The sequence below is a fragment of the Pyxicephalus adspersus genome, chromosome 1 (assembly GCF_032062135.1).
Source record: "Pyxicephalus adspersus chromosome 1, UCB_Pads_2.0, whole genome shotgun sequence".
NCBI classification, from domain to species: domain Eukaryota; kingdom Metazoa; phylum Chordata; class Amphibia; order Anura; family Pyxicephalidae; genus Pyxicephalus; species Pyxicephalus adspersus.
Genome location: NC_092858.1, coordinates 28771914 through 28796093, shown reverse-complemented (window position 1 = coordinate 28796093; position 24180 = coordinate 28771914). Strand labels below are relative to the sequence as shown.

At 38.8% G+C, this 24180-nt stretch overlaps 1 protein-coding gene across 1 annotated transcript; it reads right to left on the bottom strand.

The window, feature by feature from the left end:
- Positions 1 to 517: 517 nt before the first annotated feature.
- On the bottom strand, positions 518 to 7403 carry AMER2 (APC membrane recruitment protein 2). Its single transcript, XM_072404799.1, has 2 exons — positions 6354 to 7403; positions 518 to 6182 (listed from the first exon to the last, which is right to left on the bottom strand). Exons 1-2 carry the CDS (start codon positions 7192 to 7194, stop codon positions 5335 to 5337), a joined length of 1689 nt encoding a protein of 562 aa, XP_072260900.1. The 5' UTR covers positions 7195 to 7403; the 3' UTR covers positions 518 to 5334.
- Between the last annotated feature and the right edge of the window lie 16777 nt (positions 7404 to 24180).

The following is a 24180-nucleotide window of genomic DNA, read 5'->3' as shown; positions in this document are numbered from 1 at the left end:
AACGTGACCCGGCTTGTTTACTAACAAAAGGATCTGATGTCCTCAGTCTGGGAAAATCACGCATTTCCCTGATACAATGAGGACATTTTTTGTGCACATGGCATACATTAAACCATTATTTTTAAGGTATTTTTTTTTTTTTAAAGCAATGAAAAATATAAGACACAACAAATTGTATTAGGCGATAAAGGACAGATTGAAAATGAATCATTCGAATAGCAGGTTAACCCCTTGTTGCTGTGGAATCAGGAACAATACCCATTGTAGCAGAATGAGTAAGGCAATGGAATATTTAAAAGGGAAAGCGCAGTACAATAGAATGTTTATCACCTGTTATGGTGGAATTCCCTTGAATGCCTCTAGGGGTCACATTTACAAATCTCCCCTCCTTTGTTAAAACAGAATCGGTGCAATGCATTGTGGGCCTGAATAGCTTTATTATATTAACCCCTCATCATCCTAATAGCTCACCATTGTTCAAGGGAATGAAAGACATAAAAAATATTACACGGACCAGTTTTTTTTTTTTTTTAATAAAAAGTAGTCTTTAATGAAACACCTAGCTATCTGTACATGGGAAGGTTTTATTTTTACAATGCCCATCACACTTATCTGTAATCAGATATGCAGTGACATTAATGCTCTACTTGATGTACACAGAAATAGAAAAATAGCAACATATAAACTGTTTCATTTTTTCATTAGGAAGGGGGGTAAATATTGTGAAGCCCTGTACTTGTTTAAATAAAGCTTATTTAATAAGGAAAGATGTAGAGTTAAATGCAAAGTAATTAATAGCAACCAATCACAATTGCTGTTCATGGAGCTTACTGCCATAAAATAAAATCTGATGGCCTAAGGATCTTGCACCTTATTAAATAAGCTCCAGATGATGATTTATAAGAAAACCTGCAAGTCATGACACCTGTGTGACACGCCTTAGACTGAAGCTGTCATTCTCGGACCCCTAGGCTTTATACGGCTTGAGCTTCACTGGCCCAGGATCAGTAGATGGCCCAGGATTCGGATAGTGGCAGCTTTCAACCCAAGTGTCCCGCACAGGTTTCTTATCAGGTTCCCCATGAGTGAGCGATACATTTGTGCATTTGTATATACACAGATTTGTACTGACACATGATTATTCATATATTTACAGAATACACAGGAAAACAAAAATTTGGTCCATACAAGTGCTGTACATGTATAAAGGTTTTGCTGCTCTGTATCTGAGAAGGTGTATAAAAACAATAAACTCTGTAATTTATTCTATACATTGCTGGCCTGTGTCTCTCCTACATCAAGGACAGATGTTTAATAGATCTGTAGTCAGTGTGATGTATATACAGGTAGCTGAGTTAATGAAATAGATGATAGAGCACTGGAGTGCAGTAAGCTATAGCAACCAACAGGAAATCAGCTTTTATTTGCCCGTACATTCTATTCAGGGCTATAAACAACCCACGTGTTACTAGTAGAGTAATCAGATTTCATCAGGAATTATTGAAGAGTGTAAGAAGCAACAGGCAATCAATTGTAAGCTCTTTGGGGCAGGGTCTGTCATTTGCTACCACTATTTATTGTACAGCGCTGCGGAATATAAATCTTGTTTATTAATTATGATAACCCGCATAAGTGACCACAGTAAAATGCCAGTCTGATGTTTCCTTCCTACAAGGATTTTTTGGGCCCTATACTAGAGAACAGGGCCACCATCAAGATGTTTGGACCTCATACTAGGTAAACTATCTGGCCCTCCTTTCCCCATGCCTAAAAGTTCCAGCATTGCAAAAGTCAAGCTTGTTTAATTAGGGCCCAATACAGAAGTACCCCTTGCCCCCCCCCTCCACCCGATGCCAGGGCAACTTTCTTGGCCTCCCTCGCCCATGTCCAAAAGTTACATAAATGCTAGTCAGCTCTTCTGATTAGGGCCCGGGCCTGAAGTACCCTTACCTGATAGCAGCCCTTCATGTAGCTAATGTATTGTTTTACCCCCCCCCCAAAAAAAAATGCTGCATACTTAGTAAATTAATTTTGTTGGGTTTAGAGGGAAAAGTGTTATTTTATGCATGACTGATCTTTTTGATGCCCGTGTTGATTGGCCCATCTCCGTATAGATAGGCAACAAATGTCACATGATCACAGTGAATAAGAGCCCATGTAAGCTTGTCACCTTTTCTGGCAAAAAATAAAAGCCTTATTTTTTTTTTCCTGTTTGCCCATTTGCCTATAGAAGTTTTAATACAAACAAGGTGTATACAAGGTAAACATGTGACTGACAATCCAAATATACAACATCCATAGTCAGTATGAGAATGCCCATTTGGAGGCAGCCTGCTGTCTTTTTTTATATTTTAAGCTACCAAATGTAGGCCTTAAAGTTTAGCAAGATTCTCCAAAAAATCTATGAAATTGGGCTACAGAGAGTCATGTGACACTTTACCCTTGACTTTTTTAGCTGGAGGGTTAGCACTAAAGAAGACAGACAAAGCAAAAATCAAGAAAAGTAATAAAAACAGAATGTTGTATTTTGGTGCCCTGTTGCTTCTCAACCTCTTCTTTAGATCAAGGGTTATCCTACATGAAAGGAATATTTATGTCCGAAAATTAATAAAAAGAGAAACACCCATATTCACAGGGTAAAACAGCAAGGAAAAATGTATGTAACTCCAATTTATAAAATGTAGGAAAAGTGTTTTGCATAATGATTGGAATGTTCTTTTACATACTATGACCATGGGCTGCAAAAAGCTGACCTCTAATTGTTTCATTTGTACATTAGATCAGATTGCATGTCATTAAATAAGAAGAGTTCATTATTAGGAATTAGCTGGATAAAAATTTCCAAATGACAGTAATCATGGCATCCATAGACAGCATACAATGGATGGTTCTAATGATTTGTGACCATGTTGGATGTGAGCTGTGTTTGGTTGTATCCAAATACAACTCATACAATAACCGTCATAGTAATAACGCTCTCTACGTAGGCAATGGTAGGTGAATCTGATTGGTCAGCTGTGATTGGAAGATTCCTTATTCAAAACACGTTTCGGGTGTGAGATCTAGCACCCTAGGACCCCCAAAAAAAAAGGACACAGCTCTTGGCTTGGTAAACCCACCAAAAAGAGTTGGTTTCCAAGATGGGATTTGTGTCCAATTTCTTCTAATCTTAAGAAAGCAATCAATGGCCAAACTGCTGCACTCCACGTGGCACAATGGTAAGGGTAGGGGAGGAGACCCTGGTACTATACATAAAACCAAGCAGAAGAAGACGTATTAGTTTTTGTACAAAAACAAGAAAATCCCTTCCAATGCCATTCTAAATTTAATGGAAAAGGGATTTTCTTTGAACAGTCTGACCTCTGGATAATCTTTTCCAAATTTGTATGTGTAGACATCTGCTGTCTACAAAAAAGGGTGCATGACTGTACAGTGAGCAAACAACCCTTACGCTGGCCTTGTGTCAGGGAAACAAAAGCAGTCAGGCAGGAAAATCAAAGCTAGATGATCAATCCTCCCTCCTGCACACAACCCACAGATTGATTATCCAGGGGTGTCTGCTAAATTCTGATGGCTATATAGGGACAAGCTTCAAACCTGCATAGATTAGCCATTGCATTTATTTACAACAATACAGAAATGAATAGGTCAGCAAGAAAAATAAATGCATGGTTGCCTGAAACCCTGCATTGAATCTCCTTGCCCAACGACTAGTCAGAACAATAAATAGAGAGGTGCCCATAGACAATTCAACAAAATGCCTAAATGAATTATGCAATTATCATCAATTGTCACTAGGTATATTTAAAGCAGTATTTCCCAAATTGTGGGATGTATTTTACTGGTGGAACATACATTCTCTGTGGATAGGGCGCTGGAGGGCTAAGCAATACTAAAAGTATTGTGGGTACATGTCCATGTTTATGACATACCTACACACAATGGTGGCCAAGGCTTCTCAGGACACAGGTTAGAGAAGATATTTTCCATTCATTAGTACTGTTTCCCCATGACAAGTCAACACAGCAGGTGTCAAAAGCATAATCCCCCCTCCCCTCCTTTCTTTGTAAGCTAATCATATATCATGAATGGTAGCCTGAGATATGGTTACATCATTCCTGCAAAACTAACCGCCTTCTAGTGCCTAAGGGCAGTATACCTCTACTGTCATCCCCCAATGACAAGTCAAACCGAGGTGTGGACATATGGGTGTATTCCAGTGGCCATTTTTAGCAAATAAACTGCAATTCTGCAATTTAGGCAGAAGAAAAAAAATTAGACATTTTTCAGTAATTCAGATGGCACTGCAAATATTTTAAAAGGAGTGTTTGGAAAATTCTGCTTTAAAGTACATTGGGGTTTATTCATAGTACAGTTATTCTGACATTCACTGAAACATTCCCCGGTGGATAATCTTCCCAATCCAATGTTTCAATGGCAGTCATTGATTCTCCACCAGAGAATGTTTTAGTGAGTGTCAGATTCTCTGCTTTATAAAAAGACCCATTTGTGTTTCACAAGTTTAAAGCTCATTGTTTTACAAACATTATCTCCTTATAACAGTACATTGTACAATATAATTGTGAGTTTCATGGTTATATTATTATTGTATTATTCAATTTAAGTCATCTCAGTGAAAGCAAGGAAAATAAAAACAGTGTAAACCTCATTTAATAAGGCTTGTAGTTATATTCCAAACATAGCAACTAATCAGAGATAATCTTTAATGTCCTGTTAATAAAGGCTGATTTGTTGCTATGTTGTAACATGCCTTTTGCTCTATGAAAATTTGTCGTTTTTATGAACATGATAGAACATTGTGACATTACTTAAATGACCTTTACTAACCTCTGTGACTGACAGATGATCCGTTTCATTATAGAACACATTTTAGCCTGGAAGTTAATGTCACACTGCTAAGAAAACCTACCTACTCCATTGCATACATTCTCTAAAACCAAAAACATCCATATCATCATATTTGGCAACAGGATTCTGCAGTTGCTATAAAGCTGAATTATGCTTGTTAAGATCCCTGACTGTTAAACAGATTAGATTAAAAATCCATCATTATTCAGCAACCGTAATAAAGACTTGTGTTAGGTATTCATCAAAATGAAAAGCTTTAGAAATCTTCTAGCTTCTTTAGGCATTAAAACATCCAATTGGAAATTTTAAAAGAGCCTTACAAAATAAAAAGGAAAGAAAAAGTGAACAGATCCAAGTTCTCCTGGATGTCATGTTAATATACAGAATGTTCCTGTATTTGCCAACAACCCATCAAGACCTTAGCAAATCCCAAAAATCTGATTGGCTTATCCACCATTGTTTATGCTACTTCCTGGCTGGATCGTGAAATGCTGTTTTACCTGAGGTTCCAGTGACGTTCTTATTACTGACCCGTCTTACTAAAACTTTTGAAACGGGTATTTTTGTCCTAGGAAGTTCACTTTTTGTAGGATGAGGTTGTGAAGTTGGGGTGCTGCTACTACTCGTGTCAGCTGGTTGGCTGGGAGGATGAACTGGCAGATGTTTAATACTTCTGGGTATTTTGGATTCCTTTGCCAGGTTTGTTTTTGTTGGGCATGTGACGGTTACTGGCTTGTAGTGAAGTTGGCTTGGTCTTTTCTCCTCCGCATGCGCCCTTGCTGTGTTTTCATCTGTTTCTGTATATAGGTCATAGAGAGCATCTCCGCTGCAGCTGTCCCTGGACAGAGCCTTCTTTCCAGCACTTTTTGGAGGCTCTTCCTCTGTCCCAGGTGTAGTTGAGTCCCAATAACCCTCATCGCTGTTACGAACAGAATCTCGTTGCTCCTTTCCTCGTCCCCTAAGATCTCCTTTGTCAGTAGAATTAGTTGCAGTCTGTCTTAGCTTATATGGCTTCATTCCATTCCCATCACATGTGCTCTCAGAACGTTTATCCTCCCTTGAGGCCTGCCTGCTGACTTTTCCCACCTCTTTACTGGTCTCCTCAGCTTGGGGTATCATTCCCAAAAATTCTTGCATATCCTTGTCATCCACTTGATCCGGACTTGCCATCTCCTCTCCTCCTCCTTGATAGGCAATAATGTTTGGGGTCTTTTTGGGGATAGCTTTCTTGCCATTCCCAAGGGCAATCCTTGCACTGATACTGCTGCTGTTGCCTCCTTCATCGTCCGGTTCAGCAATAATATCGCCACATCCTGTAAGAGAGTCAAAGCTTTTCAGTGATGTAACATCAGCCAACATCAAACATATACGATCAAAAGACGGTTCAGAGGGTGGATCAACAGCAGAAGGGTCGGGAATGGCAATCTCTGGCCCACTATCACACTCAGGTTCAACAAAGGAAATACTGGTTATTGGAAGTTCACCTGTTAGGGTTTCATCCTTCTTATCCTGCAGGGTCTCCATCTCTGGTTCAGGCGGTTGGCGGACATGGTCCACTTGTGGACTACTTGCAACATCCCCATCTTGAGGTTTGCTGGTGGATTGTGAAGATGAGGGGAATTCCTTGTTTGCTTTCAACTGATGTTCCTCAGTTGCGTTGTTTACAACCACACTTTGCTCCTCACAGGGCAAATCAGCTGTGACAGTCTTTGCAGGTACTTCTGGCTCACACAGAGGTTTTTGTATCTCCTCTTTAATGCATTCCAAGCTAGCTGTCAAAGAACCAGATAATATGAGCCCAGGTTGGCTTTCCGTAGCCCCCTCCTTTTCTTCTTTGTAATTTTTTTCTTTTCTATTCCATCTCATGCTATTAAATAGTCCCTTCAGTCCTTTCTTTTGTCTGCTGCCAGCTCTCTGTTCCACATTGTCCCCTTTCACGTTTTCTAATCTGCCATTCCTTTTCAGCAAAGCGAAGAAGCTGTGGGATTTGCCCACCGAGCTGTTGGGTGAGACATCTGTCTTGGTGGCGGTGACAACCTGGCTAGTTGTGTCATTGGTTGGGGTATCGGCAGAAGCTTGTGTTGCACATTGCTCTTCTTTCTTACTGCTCTCCAGCACCACATCAGCTATTCCATCCAGTGTCTTGCTGCGTACCATACCCATATTGCCCGTGTTTTTTCCGTCTCCTTTATTCCGCACCCCAAATATCGATGGCATGGCACTGCCAGATTTCCTTTTTCCAAATAATTTGAAGGCGGTCTTATTAATCTTTCCTGATGGCTGTTCAGCTGTGGGGGACTCAGCACAATCACAATGCAAGTCCATGTTTGCCTTCTTCGCTGATCCTGCCTCCTTCCTCCTGCAGACCCCCGCAGATGCCTGATGCTGAATTTCTCACTGGCAGCTTCTCTACTGCTCCTGTTCATCTCCATGGTGACCGGGGAGGAGGAGGAGCGGGGGATAAGCAGTTTTTCGTCAGTAATAGGGCTTGTGCCAGTTCACTGTCATCCATTCTAAATCAATCTGCAAACTGCAACCCAATACAGGCTCCCCCTTTCCTAAAAGGTTTATGTAACTTGTCCATTTACCCACGGCGCACATGGCGCAGGTATATCCCTGTCAGGAGATATTGGGCTCGCTGAACACAAGCTGTTTAGCTTCCGCCATCTTTTTGTAACAATACATGCAAAGTATGGGTGAGATTTTTATTCAGATGTGGACTTAACCCTCCTGTTGTCAGATTGGAGTGGTTTTTAGAAGGATGGGCCATTTTCTTTTCACGTTGTGCAGAATTAGGCCTATTCAATCAAGAAATAAATAAAGGGCAATAATGTGCAACAGGAAGTCTTTCATTGTTCTGATTTGCTTTAAGCAAACAGGAAACAATAAAAATGCTGATCAGCTGGCAGGGATTAACCTGCCCTGCACATCGCCCCTGGTTTGGCTGGGAATATATAATTTTGGCAAATATAGGGTGATGTGTAGCACACAGCAGCAAGCATGCTGGATGTTTCCTGAAATTTAAGAAAAAAATAATTTGAGAAAAATTACAGGGACCCATATTGGATGTAGTATGATTTTTATATTTATAATTGGGGTTAAACTTTGTAGGTGCAGAATGTGCAGAAGATATGATATCATCATGCTGCTGAAAGAACCATATCAAGGGGCCTTCTGTCCAATCTTCCAGGACAGCACTTAAAGTGGAACTTTCTTAAAAAAAGAAAAAACACTTTATTATTATTACACAGTGTTTATATAGAACCGACATATTACGCATAGTCATGTCATAAGCACTAGCTGTGCCTCAAAGGGGCTCACAATCTAATCTCCCTATCTTAGTCATATATCATTACCATAGTCTAAGGACAACTTTGGGAGGAAGCCAATTAACCTAACTGTATGTTTTTGGAATGTGGGAGGAAACCAAAGTACCAGGAGGAAACCCAAACAAACACGAGGAGAACCTGCAAACTTCATGCAGATAGTGTCCTGGCCGAGATTCAAACCTGGGACCTAGCACTGCAAAAGTTAGAGGGCTAACCTTTAAGCAACATTTTTGCCCACTTACCTTTACTTTTGAAGAGCCCTCAATCCAACTCCAGTAGGTACCGTACTGTCCCAACTTCCTTCTTCTTTTCAGCGCAGATAGGACACTGGACGCGGCTATCTTCTTCCTTCTTTTCTGCCTTCTGCTTATGTCACCAAATCTTGCACTTTGCGTCTCTTCCTGAAAATGTCAAATAAAAAAGTTGCGATCTCCATGCACATGCAAGAAGCCTCCGGGGACATAGCATTGTGAAAGAGCATTGTGGCAGAGTCATGAACAATATCTGGGGACTGCTTTACACGTCACATTTTTATCTGGGATGAGCGGGACCATCCATCTTGGATGAGAATTATCTGATGTATGTACATAGCTTTAAGCCAAGTTCACAGTAATGCTTTTTTAAAGTCATAATGCACAGGTAAAATGCATTAAATTGCCTCCTACAAAAGTATATAATTGGTACAAACAAGTTCTTTCTTTATCCTCCTCTCTTTGGCGGGTATATGCTTGTGGTAGCTTAGTTGTTCAGACGCTACTTTCAAGCATAAATCTCCCAAATCCATAGACTTCATTGACTTTTTACCACTTTTGAAACATTTTTTGAGATTTGCCTTTTTTAACTGGATCCACAGACCACCAAAATTTTCTCGCAGATCACTGGCAAACGCTGTTCTGGAGAACTGAAAGTAGAAAAGCAAATGCCTTCACAAGCAAAATAAAACACACTTTAAAAAAACCTTTACTAGGAGAAAAATGGGGCTGGCATTGCTTACTTCTTTCTAAAAATGCTAGTTGCCTTGCTGATATGCTGATGCTTAATTGTCAGTCACTAACCCAAAACAAGCTTATTAGGACGGTCACAACTCTTTATTTGTATAATTGTAGTGAGTTATTGGTTTAAAAGGTTAAATTTGGAAAGGTTTTACATTGATGATCTATTGCTGGGAATTGCTAGTTTCCCACCTATGCATTGGTCACATCCTAATTTTTTTATTGCTTTGGGCAGGGGTGCTATTATGCACTGCCGCTCCGAGCAATAGGTTATCAGTAGGTCATTCAACTATCATACATGTGAATAGAGACAATATAAAAAGTTACTTTAATCAAACGTTAATGTGTTAAACTAGACCACCTTCGAACAAACCGGTGTCAGATCCACTTGACTTAATTTCAGTGATTTCAGGCGCATACATTTCTAATTATCTATACATGTAGATGGGTTTCATTTTCCTTAACCTGATTCTGTAAAATAGACATTTTAGTAGTGTAGTATGACTGAGCAATTATAATCCCCTGTGTAGCTCCTGTTTAATAAAGTGACTCCCAGCAAGTGGGGTAAATCTCTTAGCAATAGATTTTAATCCCCAGAGTAGTTTAACCCTATTTGAGATCTAAAGATTATGATTTGATTCTGTTCTTTTCAATTTTAAAGACACGCTGTACAGATGGATTAAGGAAGCTGCTGTTGCTATCCTCTTCTATGGAAAATACCAGTTTCCTGCTTGTTGTGCTAATCCATTGCATGCAGTACTTTCTGATTTACTGACTTGGTACAAGTATGCTGGTTAGGAAGTGTGACCTAAAAGTTTGCAGATGAAGAATCTTCCAGGTCCAAGTGTTTTCAGTGGGAGATGTTCATTCTCTTCCAGGGAATTTTTGGTGAATGTCAATTTCACAGCTTTAAAAATAGACCCCCTTAGTGCACCGGTTTACGTCCAGTAACAGAAAATACTGTAGACAGACCATCAGGCAATTAGCTTTCCCAAATGAGGACAGCCCATGTTTCCAGCACCAGTTTCCTTTTAGTGTGCACAGTAACGTTTCTTGTGGCTGCTTTTATGGATTACTACTGAATGTTGGATCCCTGCCTTGCTTGTGAATCTGTACCACCTGGCCTAACCCTTTGTGCATTTTAGACTTTTTGCTGTGATTAAGCTGTTTATTTCTATGACTTTGCCCTTGGTTTACTGGCAATTCTGTACCACAAGTTAAAATTGTTTTGGTTTATAGTGTTCTAATTCTGTCATATATTATAGACTAAAATGATTCTGTTGCTAAATTCAAGCTAAAATGCCAAAAAAGATGTGGATGCAAAAGATATAAAATACCTTTCCACTGAAGGCAACTGGACAGTGTCATTCTCCTGCCCCCCTTTTGCACTCAGTAATTGACCTTTCTGGCTCCTATGCTATTATATGGCACAGCGTTGTATACAAAACTCTGTTCATTTTCTAAATTATAGCATTAGATGGTTAGTCATTGCATTAGATTGTAAATCACTGCATTAGAGATCTCCTGCAATGCATTGGGTAGATTATATTTAATTTAAAGTGACGGGTGTATTTGTAAAGTAACAAGTGGTAGTCATCAATCATAGAAAGATGCTCACTGTGGATTGCACTGTTCTATATCCCTGAACTTTCAGTTGGGGAGCAAGAATTCAGTAGAGAAGGATCATATAAATGAAGTTTTGGGACTACACATCCCTTTGTACTTGAGGCCATTTAAAGAAAGCACATGTAGAATAGAGTTATTATTGTAAATATATGGGAATGGGGAATGGATTGATGCCATGGGTTTGGAGCCAATTTGTAGTTGTCAGCTCATGGAGAGCTGAGAGGTCTGGCTGTAGTCGTTATAGGGAGGTAATACACAAGCAGAGGTTCGAACTTGAGTCACGCGACCTGGACTCGAGTCCGACTTAAGTCACCTAATGAACGACTTGCAACTCGATTTGGGGGTTTTGCCCAGGGACTTGCAACTCGACTTGCGACTTGTCTTCCTGCTCTCTCTGCTGACAGCTGAAGGGGAAGGGGAGGAAGACAGTGAGGCTTCTGTAACACCGCCTTTCTCCCCACCTTCCGTGCATTCTAAGTCCACGGCTTTCTCCTCTGACAGGTGAAGGGGATGGGGAGGAAATATGTGTTAGTGAAGCCTCACTACTTTCGTCCCCTCCCCCTTCAGCTGTCAGGGGAGAAAGCCAAACTTAGTGGACAATTCCTTGCATTCTAAGTCCATGGATTAGGAGAAAGCCATGGACTTAGAATGCAAGGAATGCGGGGAGGAAGGCAGTGTTACAGAAGCTTTACTGCCTTCCTCCCCACCTTGCATTCTTGCATTCTAAGTCCATGGCTTTCTCCTTTGACAGCTGAAGGGAGTGGGGAGGAAGGCTGTGTTACAGAAGCCTCACTGCCTTCCTTCCTGCCCCCTTCAGCTGTCAGAGGAGAGAGCTGTGAAAAGACAGACTAAGTACAACTTGCAAATGACTTGATAAATAAAGTGACTTGACTTGGGACTCAATTTGGAAGAATTCTTGGTGACTTGAAACTTGACTTGAAACTTGGTGTCAATGACTTGGGACTTGACTTGGACTTGAAGGGTGATGACTTAGTCCAACTTCTCTACACAAGGGTGACTATTTGGGGGTCCTCGCAAGGTAGCACAGTCACCCTAAAAGCAAGCATAACAAGGACTAAGGTTGAGGTGAGAAATAAAAAGAAGGCAGAGCCTACAAACTCAAGAAAGGCATCACACAATATACATGCCAATTGTATTGTTATGTTGCATTTTTATGGAAGGTTTATTACAAAAGGGGACTGAAAGTCTTTTGCCAGATTGAGGAGGAAAACACAACCAACCAGCTTTTTATGGTAAGGCCAGAATCCTCTGTACCAGTTTTTGGTCAAAGGCAAATGTTTATTGTTCACCTTCACATTCTCCAACATGCATTCACTCACATGACACTAAGAGCTGTTAAATAAGTTGGTGTTGAGCCACTTGTCTGCTATGATTTCAGGTCTGACCAGAGATCAGGTAGCTAACAATGCCAAGCATGTGTTACAAACTCAAGGTCCTGCTTTGATTCATTGATGAAGAATCTCAAATGAAGGCCAACAGCCGCATAACTTGGCAATACAAGCCAAGGGGGCAAATGCTGCCCCAGCTTAGTCTTCTCCTGGTTGAATAACATTTTAACCCACAAGTGTATACGTGTATATTATGTAAGTGTGCAAGTGTTTAATATGTAAAAAAAAAGTGAATACAGATATAACTCTAAAATGAAACAGAAAAGGATGGAGTGTCCGTTAGATTTTCATTATTATATGAGCCCCTTGATCCCTTATTGTCATTATTCATAATTATATTGTGTCCCTTGATAAAAGTAACATGTTTTGGGATAACCCAAAGTCAATTCATTTTATTACAATCCAAGTTAAGGTGCAATACAATCCACTATAGTGCACAGCAGAGATATAAATGGTCTCTTATTCAAGTAACAACATTCTTCCTTTAGCTGCGATGACTTGTGTAGATAGACCATGAAATATGCCAGTATAAACTGTGTGACCTTCAAAAATAAAATAACAATGAATTTATTTGCTACAGAACTAATTTAGGTTAGTGAAAAATGTTAACATGGAAACAAATTATGATACATGTGCATTAGATAGGTGCAGTCTGGTGCAGTCGCTTAATACTGTACATATAACCAATAACAACTACATTTGAATATGTATGTATACACATACATACGCATATATATATATTTTATATATATATATATATATATATATATATATATATATATATATAATGCTAAGGTAGACTGGATTTTTAAAAAAAAAAATACTTGTTAAAGCTTAGGTGAGATTAATTCAGATAAGTGTTCATATTCATTTAAAATTTAATTCTTGGTAGGATGAAAGAAATATCAGAAACTAAAGGAACCTCAGTAAGCTAATACAACATTGCCAGTAGTTTTTGCCAAGTGCAAAAGTATAAAAAGATGAAATATTTCAGTTGTGTGTTTTACAAATTACATTACTTAAAGGTCAGTCCACTGAAAATTAAGCGCCCATTTACACCATAAATGTCCGTGCTGTTGTGCATGTAACTGCAATCCACAGAAATACATATTACACATGTTGGTGTGATGCAAGATCATTCATTATAAATGGCACCCCAACGCACCTACTCAATACACCATTAAGAGGTACTTACACCCGTCAGATTACTCTCATCCGATTATTGCTTTAGGGCTAGTATCAGACAAGAATCTAACATAGGTATGGTGGCAGTCTGATGTCATTCATAGATCTGTCCTGGGGCTGCTCACTTGTTCTCAAGCCCCCCCCCCCCCCCCTTATAGATCAGAATGGCGCTGTATGTACAGACCTCTTTCATGCATTTTTCAGTCTTTTGTCGTTGTAAAGGTTCGTAAAAGATCCTTTCCAACGATAAAAATCTAACATGTGTACAGAGCCTTAGAATATAAAATGACTTCATATAATGGAGAATAAGTGCTGGAACAGGAAAAGGTTGATGGGATCACCCAAACCCCCGGATAGGCAGAAACAAAGATTTATATCTTCTTTTACAGGCTGCTTTTTGGCAACAGGTTCACTTTATAATGTACAACATATGTGACACTCAGCTGTAGGAAAAGAAACATATTGGTTATACTAGTGAATGTCTAGCTAATTTAAGCTATCATATATTTTACTTCTTTGCTTTATGTTATTTATATGACATAACATTACGGTGAGTGGCCATGCCTGTAACACGTATCAGGCCCTTTCATTATAGACATAAATATCCTGAGTACAGTATTAGCTCACTATAATGAATCACATGCGGCATGCCTCTTCACAGCTGTAATTAAAAGAAGTGAGCCATGAATCTGTCGAAAGCTGATTACTTCTGTAATTCTGACTTCATGAGCATTGACTTGTATGACTGCTGTAATGAAAGGGTCAAGAATTCAAAGGAGAACTGTAGCCCATGAAAATACCAACATGTATGTGAAAGAGATCATTTCAATATAAAAATTTAAAAAAAAAATTGTGGCAAATATAAAATAATTTAAAATATTGATAATTTTTCTATACATACTTCTATGCATAGTATTTAAATATACATGTAGACAGACATATATTCCTATTATTTAAAGTATATCTAAAGCCAACATTTTTTGAGTGCTGAAAAGAAAAGCATAAGATTGAAAATCCTGTCAATTTTTTCTATATCAATTTTTTCTTTGATCCAGCAAACCTGGAATGGATCTGGTCCAGGATTGAACAACAAATAGCAAATGACTAGGACTAGGAAATCCTTTCCAGGTTTGCTGGATGACCCAGCTTTTCTGATGAAAGTGTATCCTCTCCAGCCTTTGAGAGCTTTAATAAATCAGTCCTCTGTCTCAAGAAAGAAAAGGAAGAGAGAAGAGATCAGTCCAAAATAGGGGAAAACCATAGGCATTTGTCATTGGAAGAAGTGTCCGTACAGGAACATTTCTTTACTACTTCTTTTCCAGTTACAACTTAAAACAAAGACCAAAGGTAAAACCTGTCAGCACTTCGAACTTATCCCAACTAACTTACTTATCCAGTATTTAAAAATAATATTTTCTGCTATAAATGCCTTTAGGCAGACCTTACTTTGTGCTGATTGGTGCTGCACGGTCACGTCTTCCCATCCTTATTGCAAATCTACTAGATTCTACTTTGCAGCGTGATAGTTCCACAAGTTTCAGTTTTCCCACCTCTCTGCTTTTTTTAATTAAAATGTCCCTAGTGTGAATTATAATGAAGAATCACAGCCTAGGAAAGGGGTTGGCAAAGTTTTATGGCCACTAGGCCATTTCTGGGGTGGGCGGGAGCAAACTAGGCCAGTATGCATTGCGGAGGAGAGGGATTTTCCTTCAGGGAGCCTTCCCTATTTACCGCGGCGGCAGAAGTATCAATCCCAGCCACGGTAAATAGGGGAGCCCCTGCAAGGGGACAGCACCGGAGCTCCGGTAGCTCCTAACGCCCCCAGGCCGATCTGCCGGCAACCTGCGTCTCCGAAGCTGCGCGTTGCCGGCTGGCATTAGGCCAGAACGAACTACCGGCTAAGCCGTATCTGGCCTAAAGGCCGGAGTTTGCTGACCCCTGGCCTAGGATATCAACGGTATGTGTACAATACTAGCAATATCAAGCCAGGTCTATAGGACCCATCAACACTTGTCTATGGAAGCTCCAAACCTGGAAGAACCTAAGGTGCTGGTAGTAGGCAGATGCCTTGCATTCAATCTCTGTACCTCAGTACCTAACTTGGGGGTGATGCGTTGATACTTGCAAAACTAACTCTTAGACATTAAGGAATATAATCAAACACCTTATTCCACTTAATAGCCTATCTAAGTTAATTCTTACATTTTTTCACCCTCCCAATATTACTGCAAGTCACTAATTATCTGGACACTAGAATAGTCCTACAGTTAGGCTACGTACACATGTGCAATAATTAGTGATAGAAAACAAATGATTACCGACCGACCAACAATTATTCACGAATATTGTTTGTTCAAATATAACCCACCAATAATGTACACACAAAAGAAACGATTGTTTGAATGATGCAGGAACTGATGTGTACCGGAGAAAGTGTACCGTAGAACAATCCACGATTACTAAACGACCGTACACACAATAGATAGTGAATGATCTTCATCCAATCAGATCAGTCGGGGCAGTCAGTCGTTTGCAGCAACATTCCTTGTTCATCATCCTCGTTGGCCAGTCATTGTCCACTTTTTTGTTAATGATTATCAGACCATTGGTTGTTAATCCTTCGTTTCCACGGATAATTATTGCACGTGTGTACGTAGCCTAAAGCTACGTACACACGTCAGATTTTTAGCCCCCGATAATCGGCATCGGCCAATTATCGGGCGAAAATCTGCCGTGTGTACAGTCGGTGTCGTCCATCGTCCGGACGACCGACCTGCCGGATCCACGGACGATGGACGACAGCCGATCCTAATGAAAGTGAAGGGGAGAGCGCCCAGCAGGGTGCCGCTCCGTCGCTCTCCCCTCCCCTCTCCATAGAGCATGAACGGTGCTGTATGTACAGCACCGTTCATGCATCGTGCACTCCCTTGTCGTTGGAAAGGATAGTGAAAGATCCTTTCCAACGACAAAAATTGGCAGTGTGTACGCAGCTTAAGTGTACAATCTCACAGCCAGTCTTCTAGCAAATTCTCAACGCTATTCAAACATTCTTCCATCTATGGCTGCAGGCCAAAATCAAGAATCCATTCTGAGATCTGTCTGCTGACCGTACAGCATTGAATACCCCGGGTCCAGGTTACCTAAATGAGCTACCGGAAATGTAACCACGTACCTGTTAAACTCCCAGATGGATATTGGTACTTTGGCCTTCCCTTATATATTCTATTATATATTTAGGTACTCCAAAAAATGTGATCAGTAATGCTGACATGTACAGCACTAACTTACAAATAAAGTGTAAAACTAAACGATTGCTCCGATTAAAGTAAAATGCCATGGCCGACTTGCAAAATTTCTACTTTCTTTGTAATCTGCAATACCTAATGTTATATTTTTGTTTTTAGTTTTAGATTTTGCTTCCATTGATCACATGGGAGGCAGTAGCAATGTCCAAGTTTAGAGCACATTTTCTAAATGGTTCCCATATACTAAAAACTCTTGACAACTGCAGAATTTCTATAGTGTCTTGTAGCGTCTAAGATTATTCAAGGAGATTTACAGCTCAGGTAAATATAATGCTGAGGCAGAAGAAATGTTTCAAGTTTGTACTTTTGCTCATACAAACACTAATGCAAGTAAAATATAATTCTGTGAATATAGACAGATGTATGATAATGTATCCTCTTAGCACAATGAACAATGGATATATGCATTTTGTGCCATGAAGCCTCTGTGCTAGAAATAAACAAAAGTCATCAAGGTCATTCTTTATTCAAGGCAAGGCATAAGAATAAATTATCTTGCAGATATAAGATATATATAATTTCTTAGGACAATCTAACATGTATACACTTATCTTTTCACATGCAACATGTGGGAGTGTGTTGTGTTACACCCTAATCTGCATCCATTATCACACTTGCATTTTAACACATTGCAGTGCAGAGATGTGCAATGAATTGCAAAATAATGATTCTGTATTGATAGCTTATTCAAAATTAATGGGCTGCTTTAACACAACAAATGTCCACATATGAAAAGCTGCATGTTATGTGCATACAATAACATGCCAGAACATTATGACAAACTTTAGTAAAATCATAGGCTGATTTGCTGACCTATTGGCTTCACTATAGGATTGAAGGCTGGGATACGGGATAGAATAATGGATATGACATATCATAGGCTAAAAATAGTCCAGAATATAAGATAAACTATTGGAGAGGGCATGGCTATAAGGAATAAACAAGGAAAGGAAAAGTATTGTTTTGGAAAAAAATATCTGACATATGGACAACTCCTAGATACGAACAGGGTTTCCCTGCTTGTTTGTGTGCAGGATAGGCTTGAGGGGGTGGGGGTTCGTATGACTTGCAGAAGAATTATTTTGCTAAACACAGCTGAGCAACATCTTGTACACTTTAATGACCAAGACAAACTCTCCAGTTGTTTCATTTTGCATATCAAAGCACAGCTTGCTCCAGAAGGTAATGAATGTCTGGGCTCCCTAAAATTTTTTTTTTGCTTTGTTTCTGATTAGCTCATAGTGAGACAAACATCTGTCCTAATTGCATTTATTAAAATAATGCACCTGTTCCGACTTACATACTACAACAAACCTACAGTCCCTATCTAGTATGTAACCCGGGTACTACCTGTATAGGTCTTATTTTTACTTTTGGATGTCTCCTACAAATAAAAATGCCCCCTTTTGTTTAGGGAGTTATTAATAATGTGTAAGTAAATGCAATGAATAGATAGAGTAGGGAAAGATAAAACTGTTTTTTTATTTCCATAAATAATATCAATAGGGAGATTTTTCCTTTCACTTCCTGTCCTGTCGACCCAACATTATTATTATTATTATTATTATTATTAATAATAATGATAATAATAATAATATAAAAGACAATTGGATACATTTTAAGTGATGAAATAAACAAAATCAGAAACTTTCATTGAATTTATTTTCTTTCTTTTTAGTAGAATTAATTTGTGTTTCTGGATGTGAATAACCCTTTCAGATGACTCTCATATTTAGAACATTTTAAATAAATGCAGGTCCCACCTACCACTGTGGTATACTACAAAAGTGGTCAAAGCATGAATGATGACTTTGAATATGATTTTTCTTCTACTGACATCTGTTGTTGATTCTGCATCGAATATCCTAGGTGTATGTTGTCTTTTTCTTCTTCTTGCCTATCAACTGCCTGTTCCTAGCAGTTATCAGATATTATGATTGTTACCTTACCAATGCCCATAAACCTGCAATTTTCAGTTCTGCAAAGCAAATGTATATTATAAAAAATATAATATAGGGTTTGAATTATTGGTTGATTAAATTAATGTGAAAACAATCTAAAATAAAAATAAAAAAATAGTTTTTTTTATAGTTGTTGCAACTTTTCCTAGTTGCTGTAATTTTTGATATAAAACCCTGATAAATGTCAACTGGTATTTCTCCACAAGGTGTCAGACTTGCTTTGAAGAATTCAGAAATTACAGGAATTGTGAATATCCTGCCCTCTTGTGGGATATCAGCATTATATACAATATTACCAAAATATTACTAAAAATGAAAGGGCTTTATACAACTGGGAGCCCTACACTGGAAAACTTACCCCCACTGCACCCAGGTACATTTCTTCTCTCTGTATGGTTCTCTTATATCTGTTCCCTTTGTATTTTCACCCATTTTACCAATTAGCTCATATATCATTGCTGGGACCACTTCTAAATGACTTTGTCCAACCTTAAAATATCACGATTCTCTAAAATGATTTGATAATTTGGGAGTCTGTTTTCCTCTTTAAAGCTGACTTTTTGCCAAGGAATCCAATTAATGAACAATTTTGCACCCCCAGGGGTCGTACCATAAATAGATGTGACACATGAAATAAAGGAAGAACTAATTTATGTAACAAAGGGAATTTTAGGGACACTATGGGTCTCACTGTAAATTTTGGTTTAGGGAACGCTCTTGACTTTCCTTCTACGGCTCCCTTGACATCACCCTTTAATGTCTCTCCTTAGGTTCTCAGGGCCATAATAGTAGAATAGTTGGAAAGGAAATATTCTCCAAAAAAAGAAATGACGCTGTTCTGTATGTCTGCTATACTTAAGACGGGCATGCAAAATTTAATTTTTAACTTTGCATTTAAGATTCAGTGTAAGATAAATTTAGTTTTACCACCAGTGTAATGGACAATTCCGCACTGAGTGCAAATATCCTGGAGGTTTCTATGCTGACCACCAATATACCAGGGAATTCTTTACTGACCACAATTGTATTAGGGGCTATTATATTAAGTTACTTTTACACCAATGTAACAGGGTATTGTAACTTACAGTGGACGTAGATCTACATTTACACTGTAATTGTAATATTTGTACTGAATAAAATTTTAACAATTTCCACTGCTCAACAATGTAACAGGGGACTCTACACTGACCGTCAATGTAACAGAGGCTCTACAATACCTGCCATTGTAATGGGAGAATTTACACTCACCACCAGTGTATTGTTGGACATTTATAATGACCAATATTATCATACTGGGCATAGGACTCCCCACCAGTATAAAGGGGTTTTTATACCACTAATGTAACAGGGGTTTATATATTGACCACCAATGTGGTAAGGGATTATACAATGACCTTCAATGTATATGGGACATCTGGATGTCTTATACAGAATCATTTGTACTACCCACCTTTGTTTGCCGGGGCTTTTTCTGTAGGGGAATCATTAGATTTCATTTGAAATGGGCTGATGGTTAGGGTTCTGCACAATAAAGCATTCATATTGGATATTATAAAAGGGCTCCACATGTGGGATTGTGGTGCTGGAGGCTACAGATGAGGATCCTGATATGGGAATATAAGGAGGTGAGGAACTTGCAAGGAACTTTCTGGAGGTGGGTAATTAGAAAAAGATTGGCACATGTTGGGGATGACCTTTTCTGTATGTATTAACCTGCTTTAATATGATATTATGATGATGATGATAATAACATAATAATATTATATATAAATAATATAAATGGCTTTTACAGAATACTATGGTGATAGGTTATCAGTGATATGGTTTTGCAGCCTATTATATTGCTGATTGTTACAATTTGCTGTTAAACCATACTATGTTCTTTCTAGGTGTTGGAAAGGTACTATAATTGTCTGCTATGTTCTTTCTGGGTGCTATAAGGTGTTGTCAGACCAATAAGTGTGTTATAATGTGTTCTTGCGGCTTTATACCATTTGCTATTATAGTGTGAGATGTTCTTGTGTCCTGTTACATGGTTTGCCGAGTTGGCCTAGTATAGTATAATGTTCTAGTATGTTCTAGTAATAGTATAAATTCTTGTAAACAATGTTAAATAAAATATAAACTTTTTTTAGGAAAATTAGTTAACTGATTCATACTAAGTGGAATAATTTGGTATGGTCATCTAGGCCAAGTGAAAGTGATCCTGAGCTTAGATTTAAATTTAAAGTATGTTTCATCTTCCGAACTAGTAGTATAAAAACTTTAAAACAAGCCCTTGTTTATCTCTGTAGCTATAGGCATTTTAGAAATAAAATCATCTTGAACATTTACAACCGAGATCCCAACTTTTTCCCCTTTACTTAATGCGAGAATTAGATTTCTGGCAGGCTACCAGCCCTTTTATATAAACATTCAAAATGTGTTTCTTAGCTGTTAGAAATCACCTAAAACCTGATTTTAGAGTTTTGGACCTGATTATCAAAGCTCCCCAAGGCTGGAGAGGATAAACTTGTGAAGCTGGGTGAACCAGCAAACATGGAAGGGGTTTCGCATTAGTCATTTGTTATTTGTTGTTAGTAAATGTTTTCAATCCTGGAGTTTGCTGGATCACCCAGCTTCACTCATTAAAATGTATCCTCTCCAGCCTTGGAGAGCTTTAATAAATCAGGCCCTTTGCTGTGAACTTTGACCATTATGTTTCCAGGAATGGCTTGTTTTGATGCTTTTTACTGCTTGCAAAGATTATGTAAAGGTTTAGGCACCATATCATGAACAGCCATCAGATGTATAATGCCATGTACCAGTCACATATTATTATAAAGCTGAATGACTGCAGCTAGACAGTCAGTGCCTTCTGGATGAGACACGCATGCTATGGAGGTGGAACTTTATTCTTGGTGTATAGCTCAGTGCTTCACATCAGTTTACAGTTTATCTGAAGTGAAGCTCAGAAATTGTAACTGACAAAAACATTTAGCTGTATGGTAATGCTGATGCTTTTCTGTTCAATAAATATCACACAGACGGTGACATGCAGTTTATGTGATGATGTCCTCTTAGGCTGGTGCGGGGAAAGCCTGGGCTGAGAAAGAAACGGAAGAACGATTGTACTTGCCAAAAGATTCATATATCTGTCAACCCAGTCCTCAAAAATAGCAAAACTCTGCACAGGGCACAGTCCAGCCTTGCACCTGGGAGATCACCTGATCTTTCTTTGCGGCAAAAGGGCGAGAAACACATGCTGAGATCTTTGTTACTCTGCAGCCTCCATTCTCCTCCTATCAGCATAATTAAATGATGCTTGATTATACCTTTATATTTACTAAAAATGTTTTAATACAATCATAAATGCAAATAAATATAAATAATAAACCAGAAGATTTTAAAATGATCTCTCTACATCTTGCATAGGGCGACAGCTCGATCATTAGTTCAGTTTTGCTTAGAAACCCATTAGCAATGGAGACAAAAAGGGCCACACATAGAAGTGTCAGGTGTAATGCCATGCTGAGATCTGTTGTAATTGGCTATAAAAATGTGTCAATGAGAGGTCCTCCATAGAAGGTGTATTCTAGCATGTGTGAATGGAGCTGTTAGCTGTTAATAGGACATCTGATTTCATCATCTATAGCTGGGATTTTCCTAGGAATTTCCTTTGTAGTCATTGGTGACCCACTGGCAGAATGTATTATATACCAGGAGGCTTATGGCATGTGAACGTAGCAAAGTAATGAGAATAAAGTGTCATGTGCAAGGAATAAGACAGAGACATGCAAAGTATATGCAGTATTCTTTTTCAAATCTTTTTTAATGCAGTGAAAAAAATTTGCAGGATTCAATCTTTAATTGGTTTACTATGTATGCCGAGTGCACAGTGAGCGCTGGGGTTTCACAGACTCTAATTTCTCCCTTTCTCAATTGTTCATTTGATGGAAATAACAGACAGAATCTCCAATTAAAATGTCATATAAGACAGCTCAGTCAGACATGAAAAAGGCTCCAATTATTAGCAAAATGTATTTTTGCCTTCTAAGAAACAAAATACATCATTTCATATTTTTTAATGTCTCAGACAGCCTAAGCCTGGTGAATGCTTGTTACATGACACACACGTGTCTGTGAATACATAGCACTGCACAACAACCAACATTCAGAGACACACTCAACCCACTTGAAATTGCTGCTTGGGATTCATTCGTGCTAGTTACACAAAACTTTCTGGGCAACCAGCGAGCTGAAAACCAATTCTGAACTCATGAACAACATGCTAACAGCATACCATCAACTTGGCTGCCGAATGTCACTTAAAATAATTACTTACATTCCCATCTGGACTTCTTCCACAAAATTTGGGTAATGAGTGATGAACAAGGGGAGAGGTTCCACCGGGACATTTCTGTTATGGAAACAAGATATCAAGGCAGGTGCAACCCCAACATGATGGGCGATTACTGTTGGTTTCTGCAAAGGAAGACAGCAGAGAGCCACAAATGCAAAAGCAAGTGCCTGAAACACTTCTGAAGTGTACATGTGTGTTGAACAAGGACTCAGGTGAATTGTGTAGTTGTATATATTGTTGCAACATAAAACTACGTTTTTGTAATGTCATGGAACTTGGAATGAGGCAAAAGTTAGTTATGTATAGAGATTACATAGTAACTGTGGAACAAGAAAATGTAGCTAATCGCATTTATACGAGTAGTTAACTTAGGATCCTGAGGTCCTAGGCAGAATCAGACTTCAGATTTGGATTCAGTGCACATGATTTAGTTTAGGGCACATGGATACCAAGTAGCAGACAATATTTTTTTGTGATAGTGTAGGTGGTTATCTGTGAGTTACATTCCCTCAAGTGTCATGTCTCTTTAGTTCACCTGTCATGAAATAAATATGGGATTGTTATTGTTGACTTCCTATTAACAGCTGTCTGGCTGTTACTGTGATCTTCTTTGCTCATTTCTTGTAGACCAGAAAAAAATATGTAGATTGGTATAGTCAGAACTCATTCTAAAGCCTAGCTGCTTTATGTCAATGTACAGTAGCGGGACAGCATGACAACTAGTAGTTTTTAGAAGTCATTCATTGCAGCACCTTGAACCTTAAGATAGGTTTCCTATAAGGTTGCCATTCACATTGGAAGTTAGCCACATGTACACGATCCAACTGGTGGTCCTCTAAATAGCTATGTTGGTGCTGCTTTTGTGTTTGTTCTCTGGAGAGGGCCAGGGGACAGTGACGGTTTTAGGGTATGGCAAACATTGGGCAGGTCCTTCACTTTTTCCAGGACTCCAAATGATAGAATGGCAGAGGTGCAGGAAGATGGATGACGTGCATTTGGAACTCCCACTTCATATTTGTTGCCCAAAACCATTCTTTTTATTCCCAACAAACTTTAGCTGAACACTGTCTGTTGGTAGCAAGCATAGCCTACTTTACTACTACTAAATATAGGAGCGCTCCATGCTGTAATACAATGCTTCCATTGTATATCAAAGAGAAGA

What these genes read in the sequence shown, in the direction of transcription:
- AMER2 (XM_072404799.1), bottom strand. Translation starts at nt 7,194, where the DNA reads ATGGACTTGCATTGTGATTGTGCTGAGTCCCCCACAGCTGAACAGCCA. An exon ending in GAAGGATGAAACCCTAACAG is followed by an intron (nt 6,183 to 6,353) that starts GTGAACTTCCAA and finishes ACTCTCTTACAG; the next exon opens with GATGTGGCGATATTATTGCT.